This window comes from Pterocles gutturalis, unplaced genomic scaffold, assembly GCF_000699245.1.
Source record: "Pterocles gutturalis isolate BGI_N339 unplaced genomic scaffold, ASM69924v1 scaffold1013, whole genome shotgun sequence".
In the NCBI taxonomy this organism is placed as follows: domain Eukaryota; kingdom Metazoa; phylum Chordata; class Aves; order Pterocliformes; family Pteroclidae; genus Pterocles; species Pterocles gutturalis.
In genome coordinates this window covers 1-19258 of record NW_010120082.1, presented here as the reverse complement: position 1 = coordinate 19258, position 19258 = coordinate 1, and the positions used below count along the sequence as shown (strand labels likewise).

The following is a 19258-nucleotide window of genomic DNA, read 5'->3' as shown; positions in this document are numbered from 1 at the left end:
AATGTCTGTGTTCTAGTTCTAGTAGTATAACTATATCTTCAAGCAAAAAGAAATTGCTTTCAATATAAGTAATAAATTTGATGCTGTTTATTGTCTTCATTCATCACCACCTGTCCATACCAAACCATCACACCTGCCTGTAACTGTAGGCAACAGTTTCCCATCCTGGTTCATCCCAAAGACCTGGTAACAGGTTCACTATTGGTAAACCTACGCCTGAATCCCCACTAACCAAATGAGGCTGTACCACCTGACAGCAGTATTTTATATTGTCCTCAAATCTAAATCTGCATGATTCCATCTATCATATTTTACATTAAATTTTGTAACACTTGTGTGCCCTGTAAATATTTTGCAGGGTCTCTCATAGACCTCTTCTTCAGACAGGAGTCCTGCCTTTAAAAAGTATACAGGCTTGGAAATAACCGATTCCACAAATACAGTGTTAGAGCAATAATTTATATAAAACCTTTCATCCTGCCTGGTACATGGGGGTTTATATTCACTGCAGAGTTGACTCCCTGAGACCTCCAAGTGTGACTCTCCTCTGAGAGGACACCCAAACATACACAAGAGTCTCCTTGCATACATAACATTACTGTGCATTAAATAAATGCAGTCCCCTCTGTGGCAGAGGGCAGCAATCATCTCTGTCTTACCACATTATATATCAAGGGAAGGACAATTATTGTTAAGGACATAAAGCTTCTTTTTCTTCAAAAAAGTGCCACATGGAGCTTTGAGTACATTCCATCTGAAAGAAGACCATGCAGGAATCATCACAGTCTTCATTTTGTCTATGTCAAAAGTGAAGATCTGAAATGGACCTTCTCAGTTGTGAATCTTCAGTTCCAGAGAGTCTTAAATAGAAAGTGGAGAGCACTATACCCTATGGCCTCTCCAGACTCTAATGTGAGGGCAGGAGAGGAGCTATAAGGTACTTGTGTGTCTACACAGGCCTTTGTAATCATTCAGAGAGCTGAAAGGGGAAATAGTAAAGCTACTGGACAACAGCTGTGTATAGCTCTGCAAGTCATGGCTCAGTACTGCATAGTGCTAAGCACCCTCCTAAAGGCTGAGAATTCTTCACTCCCAGTCTCTTTTCTGGCACTTGAAGACTTGCAAATCCTTCCAAGTTGGAAATATCTCGTCATCCGTCCTGGGTTTGGCAGCCCCTGGAACATTCCACCACTCAAAGCTTCCCTGCCTTACACGTTAACCAGAAATGATTATTCCAGAAGAATGCACCAAGGCACGATTTAGTCAAAGTGAAGCAGTCCACTTCTTGATGACTCACAGGTGCTTTCTGTGTGTGTCTTGGAAAGGGCAGAGGTCCTTTCGGAGTTATGTGATTAGCATTTGCAGTGCCTCAGTTAAGCAAAGAATAGGACTTGGAAGTGTTTTCAGACGAAGAGCTGGATGGCTCTGAAGAAGACACTCTGTATTTTCCTGCAAAACAAAGCATGGTGGTTAGACAGAAGGACAGATAGCCTGGGACAGGTTGGCACTGCAAAGTAAGGATGGTTAGACCTGTCCTGATGACCCAGGTGGCTTTGACTTGGTCTGCAGCCCTGATACTAGATGGATTATGGCAATATCAGCAACCACAGAAGTCAATGTGTTTGGTGACACAGCCAGGATATGTCATCTTGAACTGATGATCATGCTATAGGGTAGTAATTTACTCACACAAATGGAGGGACTTACTGGTCTTCCTTGAGCATGGGGATGCATCTAGAACACGTGCTCTTGAGATGAATCCCAGCTCCCTCCCTCTTGTGACCATGAGGCTCTAGAATAAGACTCAGGTGCACAGAGCCCAAGAGCGGAGTGTGAAAGAGAATGTTAATAATATGGGAGTTTCAGGTGGCAGCAGCATGGAGACAAGTCTCATTCTTGTGGTGGGAGGCTTCTCTGTCTGCCTAGTGTACTCATGTAAACTTCCTGCAGCACAGTCAGAGACCAACTTCTTGTTCCATTATCTGTGACTCTTAAAAAGCAGTTGCTTGCCTACGTTAAACTCCCTCATATCCCACTTTGACCAAATGTCACCATCTTCTTTGAGCAGTGGTTGGATGCAAAGATTACACATCTAGGAATGAAATTACTCTGTTATCTGCAATGCTTCTTGCAAAATAAAGTCATAACGGAAATGGTGATGTCCACAAAGTGACTGCCAGAGAACCTTCGGAAAGATACAAGGTGGTGAAGAGTACACGAGCAGTAAATGAACTGAGGAGCACTGTGTCATGATATAACTAATCTCAAAACAAAGCTCAGTTAGTGGGTTTTAGAACTGGTGAAACATGCCACCATCCAATACTTGTGTTAGTGTTAGGCAATTATGCTTCTAGCACTAAGTTACGATCATAAGCTTTTATGCTAGTGAGATTCCAATGACTTATTACAGTTCCTTTGTGCTAGAAGATGAAATACCATCTATGGGTGGATGGATAGACAAACAGTTTGACAGACATCAGGACAGACAGACCCGGGGAGTGAGAACACAGGCAAAACCTTGTTTGTGCTTCAGTAGGAGGGATTTATTGTCATACCTGTTTTCCCACATAAGTTGTTAAAGGTTCTTGAAAATGGATAGCTCATAGCAAGCATTGGCGTCACCAGGATCAGGGAGGTTGACTGTAAGAGAGAAAATTGCTTTTTGTCAAAAACCTAGAACTTTCTTTGTATTCACATTGAGAGAAAAAAAAAGGTTAAAATAAATTTTTGATCAGTAGTACAAGCAGGCAATCCACAGAGGCAGAAGTTAGATGTTTGTGAGGCATCAAGTTCACACATTTGCATGTTTATGATGACGATGAAGAAGATCGACTTTAAAAGAAACTACAGGACACAAACAACCTGTCTCTAATGGTTGGCCAGGGAGGATGGCTTAGGGACCAGAGTCTGTCATATCAGACAGTACGGAGTTCTGGCCCCTTATCTGAGGGAGTATATCTATTAAGATACCCAGAAAAGCTGAGATTTATATGCTTGGGAATGGTCGTTGAAGGCCAATAGCCTAAGATAATCAGACGCAAATTTCACTTGACACACTAGAGGGCATTGGAACACAGCTCTCCACAGTCCAGATGGGAAGGAAGAAACTTTTTGCTGCTAAAATGAACTTTCTTTTTTTGGTTCTGGAGTAGTTTGAGAAATGAGTGGGATTCCTTGAAAAGACGTGTTAAAAAGAAGTATGGAAAACATATTTTTTCTGTTTAGTCCCTCTCCGTTCCTTAGGTTGTACCGTGGTGAGGGAAATTAGGCAGTTTTGTGCGTTGTCACCAATATCATAAGGTGGTAGAGGAAGAAGGTAAATGAATCACATCTAAAAAGTTTGATCAAAGACTTTGAACTTGCTTTATTTATTGACAGAAGTGCCAAGGAAATATGCCAGTCCCCACTGCCTGAGAGAGCTTCCACAGTGTCAACTAGACTTGGAAGTGTCTGGCCCAGGAGATTTTGTCTGAAAAGGCATTCAGAATTGGGATCCAAGACTTAACAACTTGTTCTCTCTACTTTATTTGCTGGATGTGTCAGTACAAAAGTGAATGAAGAAACTGACATGCTTAATGATATCAGTTATTCCTGCCTTCCTTCTAGTTTCCTGGGAAAAATTAATGTTTCTCACAGTCAGAATAGCACCACATCCAGCAGATGTCATTTTCAAGCCAGAAAGAAGGAATGGCACTTTAAAAATGCATTAGGAAGTGTTCCCAGACCTGAATTCCCAGGAATAATCCTCTGACAGAAAATGCTGGAATACCTGGGAGTACCAGTTAAAAAAATCCAGGTAGATGGATTCTGGACATCCTAAATGAAGAAACATGAGGCAGAAAATGCATCTTCCCTGTCTTGTCCTGACACAAGATCTGGATGTTGTAGGTGGTTGGAACACTTAAGAGTGCTGCTCTGCCTGGCTGATCACAGGCTGCCTTACCCCCAGCCTTCAGCACATTGCTGGAGGGGACATGCAGAGAGGTCTCTACTGCGTCCAATACTGGTTTAACATCTTCATTAATGATACAGAAGTGCACCCTCACCAAATCTGCAGGTGACACAAAACTGGAAGGAGTGGCTGATAGATCAGATGAGTCTGCTGTCATTCAGAGGGACCTCAACAAGCCAGAGAAATGGGATGACAGGAATCTTATGAAGTTCTCTAAAGGGAAATATGAAATCCTCCTGTCCCTGGGGAGGGACAACCCCATGCACCAGGACATGCTGGGGACTGTCTGACGGGGAAAAAGTAAAGACAGAGCCAGACTTTTATTGTTTGTTCCCAGTAGAAGGACAAGAGGCATTGGGAACAAATAGAAATACAGGAAATCCCACTTAAAAAGAAACTTTTTCACCAGGAGGGTGGTCAAACACAGGAAAAGGCTGTACAGAGAGATTGTGGAGTCTCCATCCTTGGAGCTACTCAAAGCCCAACTGGACACAGCTCTGAGCTCTAGCTGACCATGCTCTGAGTGAGAGGGTGGTACTAGCTGATCTCTGGAGGTACTTTCCAAGTTTAGCAATTCTGTGGTTCTTGTGGAAGATGCAGTGATTTGAGCCAGTGCTGCTCCTCTGAGCTGACAGTTCATCCTTAATGGACTCCCTAATTCCTTTGAGGCTATGTGCCCATCTGTCTTAATTATGCTGGTTTTTAAGTCTGCTTCCCAGTTCTTTAGCAATACCTGTAGAGGCTCTTCTGAATAAACCCTGTTCAGATACCAATATAATTAAGCTCTGTTGTCATGTAAGAACAATTCATCATCATTTTCTTTTTCCACCCCAAGTGCAAGGGGTTGGATTCTGATGCCTTCAATCCCTTCTCCACCCTGGATGGGCTTCTTTGATACAGGGTTATAAATGCAGAAGTGTAAGCTGAAACAAGCATTCCAGTGTTAGAGTATACAGAGTTCTCCATCCTCTTGCAGCCAGCCCAGATAGAGGTATTCCTGTTGGCTGAAACTTGTCTATATTCTGTGTCTGGGAATGTGGCCCCTCTTGTGCAGAAGTAGAGATGAACACACCTTTGGCATCAGAAGGAAGAAGATAACAAACCACTCTGTAGCCATGACATTACTTCAGCCAGCAGAGTTCTTTGTGAGGTGAATATCAGTCTGTAGCCTCAGCTCTTGGCCCTCTCCTAGGGCTGTAAGACATGTCCTGGGTCACTGGGGCTATGGCCTCTCCGTGGGCAGCCTCCTATATTTGCTCTAGAGGTTTGTCAAGCCTCATTGTAAAAGCATTTAATTCTGTGGTTTTACTCCTTTGTACTCCTGGTACTTGTTCTGCTCTGCATCTTTCCAAGTGGGCTATATATTTTTTCAACCTGTTTAAGCTCAGTTGTCCCCATGCCAGCATTTGCCTGTTGCTCAAATAGCTCTGCCTCCCTTTAGGCATTGTGGTTTCCTATGGTGCCATGAGATCCGTGGAGGTGAAGGATGCATGGAGAGCAGAACCAGGAGCTGCTAAAGATTAGAAGGTGTGAAGGCAGCAGATACACAGCTGTCTAGCCCCATGGCTGCCCAGTAGCTGATAGCAGCTGAGCCCTGTTTTACCCTTTTCAAACAACCACTGAGCATTTTTTTTATTAGAGGCTTGATCTCTAGAGCACAAATTGAAATGGAATAAATTTAATTTCATCATAAGAAAAAAGGGTTTTTTTTATGCTCAGAGTGGTAAAACACCACAGCTTTTTGTTCAAAGAATTAGTGGATACTCTCCAGCTTTAGAGATACTGAAAACTTGGTGGGACAATTTTCTAGGCAACCTGCTTTAATTTATCTTGCTTTGAGCAGTGGGTTTGGATTAGATGATCTCGAGAGGTTCTTTCCAGCCTCAACTGTTCCATGATTCTGTGACATCTTTTAACACTGCCTGTGTTTCTGTCCTAATTGTATTCCTTAGCAGTTATTTTCCTGAGGCACTGTGCAAATTTTATTTTTTTTATTTTAAAGATGGTAGCAGAGCTGGTTTCCCCCTTTAATGTGAGTGCCTGTCCTGAGCATTTTGAGATGCGCATTCAAGCTGTGCCTCAGTGCAGGGAGGAGTGCAAGAGCCACTGAGCCAGAGAAAGTCTCTGTGGATGGAAGAGAAACCTTCCAGGATCTTCCTTAAGGATCCAGTCCCTTTTTGCAACATTATTTCTTTTTTTTTTCTTTTTTTTTAGGCACTGAATATTTTGAGTTAAATGCGGGAATTTGCTGGGTATGGCACCCAAGTCTCTCCTCTTCTAAGGGTGTGTCCAGGCCACTTGGTTTGAGAAACACATTGATTTATGTTTTATCTTTGCTCATTAAAATCTGAGTCTTTGCAAAGCAAGGACATTATTTTGACAAAAGACTCATACTTGCTCCCATTTTCTGTTCCCAGCATAAAGCGGAGGCTAACCTGTCTCCTTGTCTCATGAGTTCAAGTTACAATATCTCCATCCTTTCCTGCTCATAGCTGAAGGGCATCTTCCCCAAGAAGTTCCCTTTGCATTTCTCTTCCATTGTGAGTAAATAATAGTGCCACTGAAATTTTCTGGTTTATACCTTAGCTTCAGTTACATTTTGTTGTTTATTTCTTGTGAAATTTAGAGCAAATGTCCACCAACCTCCTTCTCATTTTTTAACAATTACAGGTGAAATAATGACCTTTGAAAAAAGAGTGTATGTTCATATTTATGTTGTTACCGTCTTCTATTTCTCTGACTAGTTCTAATAAATAATTCAGAATGTAAAGTGCATTTGACTTAAAAGACACTTGGAGAATGTTAGACTGTTCAGCAGTAACTGAAATACATTCTTAGGTCAAGGTTCTGACCTTTGTTTGCTGAGAACTCCATTTGGACAGTGAGTTCCTCTTCAGTAGGGCTTCTTGTATCTATTTGTTTAAAAAAAAAAAATCAGTAAGTACAGCAATTATCTTCAAATTCCAACAGTATTTTCACATAATATAAAAAATAGTTGGAATACTTACCCTTTTGTCCCAGAGAGTCCCAAACACCAAAATGAATAATCCCTAGGAGACAGATAAATACATGCAGTTTGATGACATCAACCTTTTAATTGCTGTACCTCATAATTATCTCAAATATTGCCCATGTTGACTGTTTAAGCCCTGAACTCTTTGACAGACAGCATTTTTCTAACTGTGTCTCACGTAGTGGACTGTTGAGGAGTTCCCCAGGCCTGGTCTATTGGAACTGTGTGTATATCAGGTCTACCAAGGTGGCACAGAGAGTTTGCTAGCACTGAACATATTTGGAAGAAGGGACTTTTGTGTATGGAAGACACACCCTGCCTGTGCTCCCCAGAGAAGCTAGCAGGTTCACAATGCAAAAGGCAAGTTTGGTCTGAAGCATAGAATTTTGATGCCACTCTTAAGAGTCACACTAGACATAGCTATTGTGTCCTTAAGAAATCCTCTTGTATTGGGATCCTACTGGCCACCTAAATATGTTGTTGTACAAATCATACTGACTACAGACTCTCAATCATGTGTATTTGGTCAATTCCTCTCTTTATTATTAGTACTACTCAGCTGTTCTTGGTGACTTTCATGTTGTTTATATTCTCTCATTACTTGAACCCCCAAGAGCATAATATTATGCCTCCAGATGCACTGTAAATTAGACCAGGCATGCTGAAGTTTGACCACTTGAACATGATAGGGCTATTCTCCTGATCTTCAGGAATGAAGTTCTTCCCAAAGCTATTGGCAAAGCTGGAAGTTATCTTTATATCAACTTTATCTAGAAGGCACATCTGTTGAAGCAGCTGAAAATGCAAAATACTGCTGAATTCCTGGAATGTGTTTCCCAAAGAGCCCTTTGGGAATAAGGATGTGTAAGGCAAACTTGAGCTCTCCTAAGCTGTTTTTATTCCCCTCCAAGCACAGCACGGCAAGAATGTCCCTACGTGTTAAATGGTCATGAAGGAAACAACATGCATATGTGTAACTCACCTGCAAAGCATTGAGCAGAGCAAAGAGGATGTGGAAAACTCTATGACTGTTTTTGATGACGGTGGCAAAGCCAAATCCCCACGTGAGACCTAACAGTGGTGTCAAGATGGCTACACTTTTGCCAATTTGAAACAAAGAGTTCCTCTCCTGCCTGTTTGACCTATCCCCAATAGTTGGCCTCAGTATTTTTATTATAACGACTCCGGTGATGAACAAATTCATGGCCACAATGATCAGGGCAGGTATGACGAAGGCCAAGAGAGCTTTGCTCTCCTTCCAGTTGAGCCAGCAGACATCCTTTCTGGTGTAATTGTTCCTTGGCAGTGTGACAGCGATGGTGATGACGGCAATGACAAAGGGACACCCATATCCCAGACAGAAAGCCACAGCTTTCTGAGCGGTCTTGCTTGTGTCATGTAAGATGAAAACCAGTCTGTAGAAAAGAATGAGGCCCAGGCTGAGCATCCAGAAAAAGACACACAGGTAGAACAAATGGATGAAGAAGGTGGCCACTAAACAGATATCTCTGCTCATCCGTTGGTTTTGGTCATTGATGGAGGCAGTGACAATGAACCAAACGTCAGCAATCAGGAGTGATATAGATATGTTGAGTATACAGACATGACGCATATAGGAGGTTGTGTTGTTTGTCACATATTTCCAGACTAAGGATTCAATTATAATGCAGGCCACCAAGCTCAGGATTGAAATGGCCAGGCCAATGTAGGTAATATAATCTTCCAAGATTACCTGGGAGGATTTATCAGGTGACATCAGAATGGAGAATGACGTCAAGTGATTGCAAGAGCAAATGACATAATCTCCTACCTCTGTGGGTGTGCAACCACGAGTATCCCAGTCCCCGCTATATTTGTTGCGTGTGAAGTTCCAAAAGACACACTGGGGCATCTTTAGAGACAAGTTTTCCTTTGCAAAGGTCATATTAATACCGAACTTCTGGCTTCTGTTGCTGCTCACAGTTGTTGTTACCAGTAAGCCGTTCACATATTCGTGCTCATTCCGGGGCAAAATACGTCCAAGTGTTGAGTACATCACACTGACAATGGTCGAATTTGGGGTTAGAGTCTGAATTTCAGTTTCATCAATGAGCACATTAGCTGTGAGTTTTTCTTGACTGATGAAGGTTTTATTATAATCTGCGATGGAATTTTCTTTGACAACTATACCTTGTAGCTGAAGGGTTTTTACAGAGACAGGAGGAATGGTGTTATTAACTGGTTGGAGGCGCAGGGAAAAATTTTCCACTGAATGTAGTAACAAAGAACTTTTGTGTGTCCCCTCTTTGTTCAGGTCTTCCCAAGCTTCCATTGTGGAATCATCAACAATAAGGTCCACGGTGGAGAGGAAATTCTGGAACAATGACAGAATAATGCTGTTACTGAAATGCCATACAAATCATTGTTGTTTCTGGTGGTACTTTCTGAGGTCCTAGAATTGCCTTTTGAAAAAGCCCAGCATTTTCTTATTTTGCTCAATCCATGTGAAACCTTCAGTTATTGAACCCCTGCGTGATCTATTTTCAAGTTAAGGTTTCCAAAAGTGGAGCTGCATTGCTTTTTTTCTACATATTACTTAGTATTTTTTCTTCGCCAGCCTTCTTTCCCCTCTTTCTCAGCCTTTGTGCTATCTTTGATTTCTCTTGCTCTCTCATGTAGGATTCTCCAGCTACAAAATATCAAGTCTCTTTGCACTTTTCTGCTCAGAAGAGCAGTACTTTTCCTTTGTACCTCACAATCAAGGTTTCCAACTATTTCTAAGATATGTTTTGCCATTCATTTGTTGTAGCATCTAATTAATTTTTCTTGCTTGATCCCTATCCTTATTTCAACCCTTTTTTCTATTTCTGCTCCTACTTATAGAATCATAGAATCACAGAACGGTGTTGAGATTTAAAGATCATCCAGTCCGACCCCCCTGCAATGGTCAGTGAGAATCACCTCCGTTGACCTCCTGACCACCCTGCTTTTGATGCAGCCCAGGATATGGTTGGCTTTCTGGGCTGCAAGTGCACATTGCTGTCTCATGTCCAATTTTTCATCCATCATTCCTTGTCCTTTCCTTTAGAATTCTAGAGACAGTAATAGGTCCCTAGAAGATTTCTAGTTTCTAAGCATACAGCAGTCTCTCTTTCGTGCTTAGGCTCATCTTCATAATTTTGACTTTTCATAAATTCTTTTGTACCTTTGCTGTAATTTCATCTTTGCTGTCCTTTCATTTCATTCCCTTAATACTTTCCTGTATTTTCACATATACTGCGAAAATTCTTCAGGTAGAATGTCATCCCCTGTGACAAAAGGGGCCAAAGTGCTTGTTAAGTATAGGCAAGGCATAAAATAAAACCTTACTTGAACAGTCTGCTCCTCTGCATCTGCTGGGATAGAGGAGACCATAGCCAGGATGGTAACGATTGCACCTAGGTTTGCAGGAGAACGGTTTATTGTATTTTGCTCCTTCTCTGTCTTTTCCTTAAGCTCTGCAAGGTAGGTAGGTAGGTTTGCTTTTGCCTCAGGACTGTTGACCAAGGACTGGAACAGAAGATAACAATATGTCACATGTGTGCCATTTGCCTGGAGCTTGACCCTCCTTCATAATGGCCACCCCCACACCAGGAAAGGGAGTGGTCTCTTGTCTGTGCTAACTCACAGACTGCTCCTGGAAGTTCTGGGGGAGAAAATAGTTGGCATGAGTCTAAGCCATATGAGTGAGCCATCCAGCAATTTAAGAAAATACATAATTGAGTAGCCATACTTCTGTGTGGGACCTTGCTGTGCCTGATTTACTAAAATAAACATAGCAAGTGTTTGATGAAAGAAAGAGAATTGTTCTCATCTAACCCCACTGGGAGAAGGGTGACTCTGGATGGGTTGTTGAAGCGAAGAGTGCTATGATAGGATGCCAAGGCTGAAAACCGAGGCCCAGCAGCTCTCTGGGAAGTGTAGTGGCTGATGGGACACGCTAAACAGGGCCTGGGGCTGAGGTTGGGCAGTGGCCCAGAGTTGTCCCCACTGCCTCATGGTTAGTGTACTCTGTAGCATGCTTTGGGCTTGTGCCAGCTCATGTTCACCAAGGCAGTGCCTGAGCACGGTTCAGGGAACATCCCAAGCCACCAACTGCTCCCGCTGGATGCTATGAATAAGGTCATCGTGTCTGGGGAAGAGAGCGTTCGTGTGTAGGGATGTTAGCCATGCAGTGCCACTTGCCCTCTGGGCCAGAGAAGGGGACCTAGCCTCTTTCACTGACTTGTGTAGATATAGCCAATCATTCTTTATATATTTTAAAATATAGTTTTAATTAAACATTTGATTTTTAAAAAATGCTTCATATATTTTAGATTATGTTAAGCAAGAAAACAACCAACAAAAATTGTTGCTCTCTCCTAACCACCCCTCCCACCCCCCCAAACTCTAGAAAACTCATAAATGTTACCTCGGCACTGGTCAGCAGGTTGCTTATTGGTACGGCCAGGCAGTCATTCCTTGCAACATTCCATGATTTGTTGGAGCATGTGTAAATTACATTGCCTCGGGTAAGGCCACCTGGATTATTTAACTCATGGCATGGCTTTATTAATGTGGCCCCTTCTACTCCAATGCCAAAGCTAGCTGAGCAGGAAACTTCCTTATCTGTTTTGAAAAAAAAGAAATAGAGATACAAAACTAAGAAGCAGGGAGATGAATAATTTACTCCCATCAAACTTGTGACATCCTGAAGTTCAGAGGTCTTTAGGATTTCAGTTAGGATTTCAGCTTTCCCTCTTCATTAATTATGACTTTTCAGGGTGTATAAGTCTTGCATTCCTAATTTTTTTGAAACATGAAATTAAGCAGGAAATTGAATAAAGCCCCTTGTTTTTGAGTACTGAATCAAATCAACAAACCAATACCCGAAGTTTTAGGATTTGTCTGTTAGATTACAGGGTTTGACAGGGGTGGAGTGGGATTATTGGCCATTATGTGAACAGTGCTTCACACAAAGTTTATTCTGCTAAGGGGCTCAGTGCTGCTGTAGCACTAATAGGACATTCATTAACACCTTGATAGTGAGGCCTCAACAACTTTTTGATGAAGTGAGTCTTACAATTGCTTTTGGTTGGGTTAGTTGTATCAGTAAGTATCTGCTTCTTAGAGTGAATAAAGTGTCTGGAGATTTATTGCCTAAGAGAGTGAAATCTGTCCAGATACAGTGATTCAACAGTAGGCACAAATACTATGGAAAAAACAAAATTTCTACGTTATGGGGGTGTCCAACCTTTCTTTCCAGTTTATAATAAGAAGCTGAAATACCCAAGCTCTGGTCAAAACTAAACATCACAACTGGTTTAGCAATGTTGAATTCTAATTCCCCAGCAATTCCTGCAGAGCTGACTGGAAGCCGGCTCTGCCCAGGTCTCTGCAACACCTCACAGAGTTTGCCATTCTTGTGTTTAAAGTGGATGTGCTCTCCCACAGCCCGACCTGCTGAGCTAAATGACTTCTTCCCGAGGCACCGCAATCTTTTATCCTTGCTAAATTGTTGGTGAAAGCCGGGAGCCGCATGACCACACATCAGCACAGGGGGTGACGCTTGGTGGTGCATGCTGCACCAGAAGGAAGCAGGGACAGAAGATGACTGAAATATAACTGATCGTGAACATACTGGGGGCACTGTCAAGCACAGTGAAGACAAAACATCTTGTCTATTTATTTTTTTAAATTTCAGTAAAATTGATATTTTCCTATGTATTTCAAAATTTCCTATCAAAAAAGGAGACAAAAATTCTTGGTTAACAAACCCTGCTTCTGTTAGGTGTCACCAATGATAAATTTTTGGCATCTTCGTAAAGATATGGGGATTTTCTATTTAACAGCTTTAAATAGTAACTGTTTTCTTACCGGGTATCAGGTGCAGTCTCATACTTTCACTGTGGACTTCCTGTCCAATGCGGTTAATAAACTTGCAGTATGCTGTGAGGTTTTTCTCTTTGCTGCATTCTGGTTCTGTGTAATTGTACGTGTAGCAAAACAAATTTCCTTTTTTCTTTTTCCCTATGTGGAAGGGTTAAGACTAAGGTTAACACAGATTTAAGGTCAATCAGCTAGCAGACAGCAGAAAGCTTCTGCAAAACTTTCTTTTCTGTGGGTCCTAGAGAAAAAAAAAAAAAAACCTTCCTTTGTGGAAAAACTTTCTTTCTGTATGCTGATGTCTGTCTCTCACTCCTCTCTCAATAAGTCATCTGGCAGCTGCTGCATGATCAGTACCTTTTCAATTGCTGGCGTATGAGCAAATCCTGCCCAAACCTTCTTCTACTGTCCAGGAACCAACATCTGCTTTAGAAACCATTTTGGAGAATACTCTTCTAGGGATTTCATTTAGGCTAGGATACTTTTTTGCTATTCTTATATGGTTCTTTTGAACTTGGGGTCTGTACCATGCTCCCATTGCCTTTCAGTATGGCTGTGCCCGAGTGTCCCTGGCTGCAATCTCTTCCAAGGTGATCTCGGCATTTTTCTTAGCAACCGACAGACCCCTCAGTCTCCACCTGCTTTGCACGTCAGCCTGTTGTTTTCACACTCCTGCATGTTTTCTGAGTTAGTGTAGGTGGGTCTTCTTTGCTTTTTTTTTTCAAATTAAATGTTTTGTTACCCACTTGAAAACTTCTAGTATACAAAAACATGTCAGGGAAGCTGCAGAACTGCCCTAAATTTGAAGACATAGAAGCTTAGGCTTCTGTGCTGTTAAAGATATGTTACCTGTACCCTTGAAGAAAATAGAATAGTTCTTTGAGTTGCATTCTTAATGTGTTACTCTACATTTTTCATTAGTTATTATAATATTATACATATTATTATAATTATATTTCTTCTTAAGTAACTTTTCCTCAATACTCCGTTCAAAAAAGGGGCAGAGTGGAAGATAAATGCAGATAAAAGGAGTTTAGTAATTTCTAATCTGAACAATGATGAGGATGCTGACTCCTCACTGCCTGGCAAGGCAAACCAAACCTATTACCTATGTATCACTACAGCAGTGACTTCAATTGCTCTTCTATTAATCTCAGCCATGCTCCCCAGGCATACCAACCACCCTAAAAAAAGTCCATTACCCTTATTTTTACATTGTTGGAAGTACCTGTGGATTGTCACAGTAGCAGTAAGTATGAATTGGTTACATGGACCTAACTGAAAAAAAAAAAAAAACCAACAGACCAGGGACTGGGTGCAGCTAGTGAGTCTGCAAAGCTGTTTCTTACCAACATGAAATTCATTTTGTTGAACCACGAATCTAACAGCATAGTCTTCCATGGTGTTAGCACTTATGCAGCACTCGAGGGCTTGTCGCACTTTGCACTGTACAGATGCTGCAATGGGGTCTATCAGGATGTTCCGTTTCAGAGGCAAGGAAATAACCTCAACTGTCACGTTGGCAGAACTCTCCAAGTGCTTCTGGGAGAATGTGCAGATGTAGGTGCCTGGAAGAAGTGACACAAAACCCACGTTTCAGTCAACAGAAGCACTCCTCATCTTTTGCACGGCCGTGAGCCCTAATGCTGAACAAGTACAGTGTTGTTGGCATTATCATGTCTTACTGTCCTCCAGCAGTTATAGTTTTAACTCTTTAAAAAAAAAAAAATACTATTGCCAGGCTTCACAGTGATTTGCAGGGTTAAGGATGCTGCAGATGATCTGGTACAGGGATTTCATTGCCTTTGTAGCCGATACAAACCATGTTCACTCACCGCTCCAGTCCTGTGTGGCAGTCCTCACTGTGAGCACAGATGTCGCTGGAAATTTGCTATTTTTGATGCACAGACCACAGTCTACTGTTTTTGTGTTATTTCCAGACTGGATTTTCCAACTGATACTGTCATAATTGCTCACATCACTTTCACATGTTAGATTGAATGCATATCCCTCAGAAATTGATGAGTTTATGCTCGAAGATATTGTTACCCGGGCTGAGACAACACAAGATAAGTGTCATATTATTGAGAGTCACTTGTTATAATCTTTTTGCTTGCAAATGACATGTGCCACAGAGGCCACTGATGGTCTGTTACATGTTACCTGGCTCTTACCTGTCCGGAGGTACGTCACTGTGATGTCTCTACTGCACCTGGCCCCGTGTCCAGTCTGCAGCTCACAGGTATATGTCACCACTGTACCTGACTTCTCAGGGGGACACAGCGATTCATTGATGTTGAGCTTGTATTCAGTGCAGTTTTCACTGGAGCTGGAGACTCCTGGAGAGAAATAAACATTCTTTGAAGGGCTATGGATGTCCAAAAATACCTGGGCTCTGAAAATCACCAGCAATCACTCTAGCTAAGGAAAACCTTGTGGGTTTGTATGTAGCCTTTGACCACATGGCGCTTTTAACTCATCATTGCTGAAATTTATTCACCTTTTACTCTGGCAATGGTCACAGTGACCTTCCAAAGGCCTGAAGATGGTTCTCAGCACAGTGCTGGGCACCTGTCGCCAAAACCAGTCTAACTGAGAGCAACAACATTGCTTGGCTACCTTGGGATAAACCAAAATGAAGAACACTGGCACAGATTGCCCAGGGAGGTGGTAGATGCCCTGTCCCTGAAAACATCCAAGGTCAGGTTGGATGGGGCTCTGGGCAACCTGATCTAGTGGAAGATGTCCCTGCTCACTGCAGGGGGTTGGACTAGATGACCTCCATGGTCCTTCCAACTCAAACTGTTCTGTGATTCTATGAATATTCCGATTTAGCCTGACCTCATTATCTGCAATATTTAGGATGAGCAAGACAAGTAAAACAGGAGTAAATACTGCAGATTTTAATGTCATCTTATTTTGAAATAAACATTTGGAGGTACTTGACTGTCATTCAACTTTCAGTCTGAAGAGTGCTTCTTTAGCTACGGGGAGAAATCCCCGCTAAAGCTGGCCCTTGCTGCAGCTGAAAGTGCATCTGGCATGAGAGCAGAGTTCCTGGGGGAACGCCTGCCCACAGGGAATCAGAGGAAAAGCAGCTCACAACAGCAGGCCAGGATCCCTCCTCTCTGCAAGCACTGCTGAACACCAACACCTGTCCTCTGTGGAAATGGCTGCGCACATGAGCTTTGAAGGTTTTCTCTTGTTTTGCTGTCCTGCTTTCTGCTAAATTTAATTTATGACAAATGGTTAACAGTAAATGGTTAATCCAAACCCATAAAATATTAAGAGAGCAATAGGCTGTTAATGACTGTGGTTCACAGACATTTGTGAGAGTTTCTACTGATGTTATTTTGTAACTCTTTGTCATACATTTATTTGGTGCTTTATTACCTCCTTAAATTCATGTTATAAGCGAAGCCTTGTGGAATGCCACTGGCTCAACTGGCACGTGATGTATCACAGCTACAGGTGGAGAGGGAAATTGTGCAGCCAGTGTTTAGCTATGCTGCAGCTGTTTCAAAGTGTACCACCTGCCTCTCTTGGTTGCCAAATCTCAGTATGCGGTACACAGAACCTTATAGCCCAAGGGTGATTCTGGAGACAGTAGTAGAGACTGATGCACTCATCCTTGCTCTCAAAACTAGAGAATGAAGAAATAAGCTTTTTGGAAAAAGTCAGTATGATGCTGATCCAGGCAGCAGGATGGCACAGTTTTAAGCAGCAATGCCTGTACAGTGCATGGAGATGCCCAGAATCCCACTGGCACCTGCACAACACGTATGGAATCTGTGCCACGCTGGCCAGCCATCACCCTTCCCACAAACACCCCCCTTTGCAGCAGACCCTGTGTTCATCCTAGGACTTGGCCTTTGAGGTAGTCGATTAGGAGGAGATCTTTGAAAGACGAACAAACCCAGCAAGTGAAAGACAATCTTTTGTTCATCTTACCTGTAATATTGATTGCTCCGTTGACTTTCCAGTCACCAGTAAGTGATGGTGAGGGTCTGTTAATACAACAGGACAGCAGAGGACTGTTTATCTGTGTTTCAGGACTGTTACACGTAACATCAATGTTGTTGAAGTTTGGAGTGATGTATAGCGGAGAGACTGCGACTGATTTCGTGGCCTTGTATATCACTGTGTGAAACTGATTGCTGTTTGTGAAAGCACACCTATAGGAACCTGTAAAGCATAGGCAACACCTTAGCACTGAGAACATGTTTTACTCGTTTTCCCTCTACATTTGGAGTTAGGAGCTGGGAGCTACTTCCACACCTAGCTTTCACATCTCCCTGGTCTGCGATGGCTCTGCTACTGGATAATGAAAACGTGCCCTCAGGTCACCTGCAGTACTCTTTGCAGACTCCTGGTGCCAAATGTATCCAGACTAGGCAACTTCAGTGTTGATGAGTGCCTGAGAAGAGACCAGCGCTCTGGGACTGAAATACTTAAAATCTCACTGAGGTGGTCTTTTGGGCGCATGTATATTGCCCATAGTCCACGTGGCAGCAATGTGTCATGGGAGGAATGTAGATTGACTGTGCAAAAGGCTCCTACACAGAACGGGTGAGAAATAGGTGCCCAGGATGGACGTGTGTATTTTTCATATTTACTCTAGGAAAATGCAGTCACTGCATTCTTCTTTGCTTTTTATAGAACTAGCCCCACTAGAGATTTTCATCTGGTGCTTTAACAATAAAAAATCATACCAGAATCCTTCATCGTAATGTTGAAAATTTTAAGAATCGACCTTGAGTTCCTCCTTGTGACTTCTGTCTCTATCGAAAACCAGTAGCTGGTTGAGATGATCTGATTGAAGTAATACCAGGTCACATTCTCAGATGTTGAATTTATCTCACAAATCAGTACTACTGTATCCCCTTCAAAAATGTCCACTGGTCTCATGGTGAATTTTGTCTGATCTGGGAAGACAAAGAGCAACATTCTGCATTACTGTCATTTCAGTTCACGTCATAGAATCATTGAATCATAGAATGGTTTAGGTTGGAAGGGGCCATTAAACATCACCTAGTCCAACCCCCCTGCAGTGAGCAGCGACATCTTCAACTAGATCAGGTTGCTCAGAGCCCCATCCAACCTGACCTTGAATGTTTCCAGGGATGGGGCATCTACCACTTCTCTGGGCAACCTCTTCCAGTGTCTCACCACCCTCATTGTAAAAACTTTATTCCTTATGTCTAGTCTGAATCTACCTTCTTTTAGTTTAAAACCATGACCCCTTGTCCTGTTGCAACAGGCCCTACTAAAAAGTCTGTCCCCGTCTCTCTTATAAGCCCTTTTTAAGTATTGAAAGGCTGCAATAAAGTCTCCCTGGAGCCTTCTCTACACTGAACAACCCCAACTCTCTCAGCCTTTCCTCATAGAAGAGGTGTTCTATCCCTCTGGTATGTATCCCACATCTATATGGTATCTTTCACCTCATGGTGCTTCATAACTGGCATACACTCAGCATCAGTTGCAGGGCACCACCTCTGGTACAAGCTATGCCGTTTTCCCGCAGTTTATTCTTCTACTATCTTTGTCAGCCAAAGATCCCAGAAAGTTTTATGGAGAGAGCCAGAAATATTAACACCAGCACTACTTTCTAAGGAGATAAACTAGGAGGAGAAGCAGCCAGGTTAAAGTAACCCTCTGAGATGGACAGTCCAGTGCTCAGTGCACTGAGTACAGCACCTCTGGGGCACTTGGTCAGGCAACTGAGTTGTGACACACTGTCCAGCATCAGCGTGGAAACCGTGACAAGGAAGCCAGGGGGAACCTGTTCTCATGTAAGCTGCAAGAGGTTTTGTGTTTTATTTGAAGAAGTGGGAAGTGCTGGCAGACTGATATGCTAAGAGCTGTGTCAGCACTGTAGGTGAACTTTAGGGTTTCCACTCTCTCTTCCATAGAGACACTGCATCAGGGTTCAGTGGAGTAGCTGGAAGAATTTGGTTTCTCATGGGAGATATTGCATGAATAGTCATCTCATATAAGTCTGTCCTGGTTTCAGCTGAGACTGAAACAGTTAACTTTCTTTGTAGTAGCTAGTGAGAAGCTGTTTTGGATTTGGGCTGAGGAGAAGCTGATTACATACTGATGGTTAGAGCTGCTGCCAGGACAGTCAAGGACCTTTCAGCTTCTCTGCTGTGCAAATGGCTGCAGGGGCAGGAGAAGCTGGGAGGGAGCACAGCCCCAGTTACCAGCCCAGGATTTGACCTTAGGTTTAGGACTGAGACCCAGACTGGCCAATGGTCTGTTCCATGTCATGCATGGCATGGCCAGTGTATAGATGAGGGTCGGTCTGGAAGTTCTCTCTCTTGGTCCAGGTTGTCTCCCTCTGGGTCACCCCTCTCTCAGCATTGTCTCAGTCTTGGAAAGTCGGGCTCTTATCTCCATTCTGGGATTGC

At 42.7% G+C, this 19258-nt stretch overlaps 1 protein-coding gene across 1 annotated transcript; it reads right to left on the bottom strand.

Annotated features, from left to right (window-relative positions):
* Positions 1-1369: 1369 nt before the first annotated feature.
* GPR116 (G protein-coupled receptor 116) lies at positions 1370-17773 on the bottom strand (the record flags this gene model as incomplete). The annotated part of the gene is made up of 13 exons (XM_010076739.1): positions 1370-1449; positions 2556-2640; positions 6805-6864; positions 6961-7002; positions 7948-9318; positions 10314-10493; positions 11395-11591; positions 12840-12992; positions 14198-14416; positions 14684-14902; positions 15023-15187; positions 16800-17033; positions 17561-17773. Coding segments are annotated over 13 exons (3218 nt in total), but the record flags the coding sequence as incomplete, so codon positions are not given.
* Positions 17774-19258: the final 1485 nt, after the last annotated feature.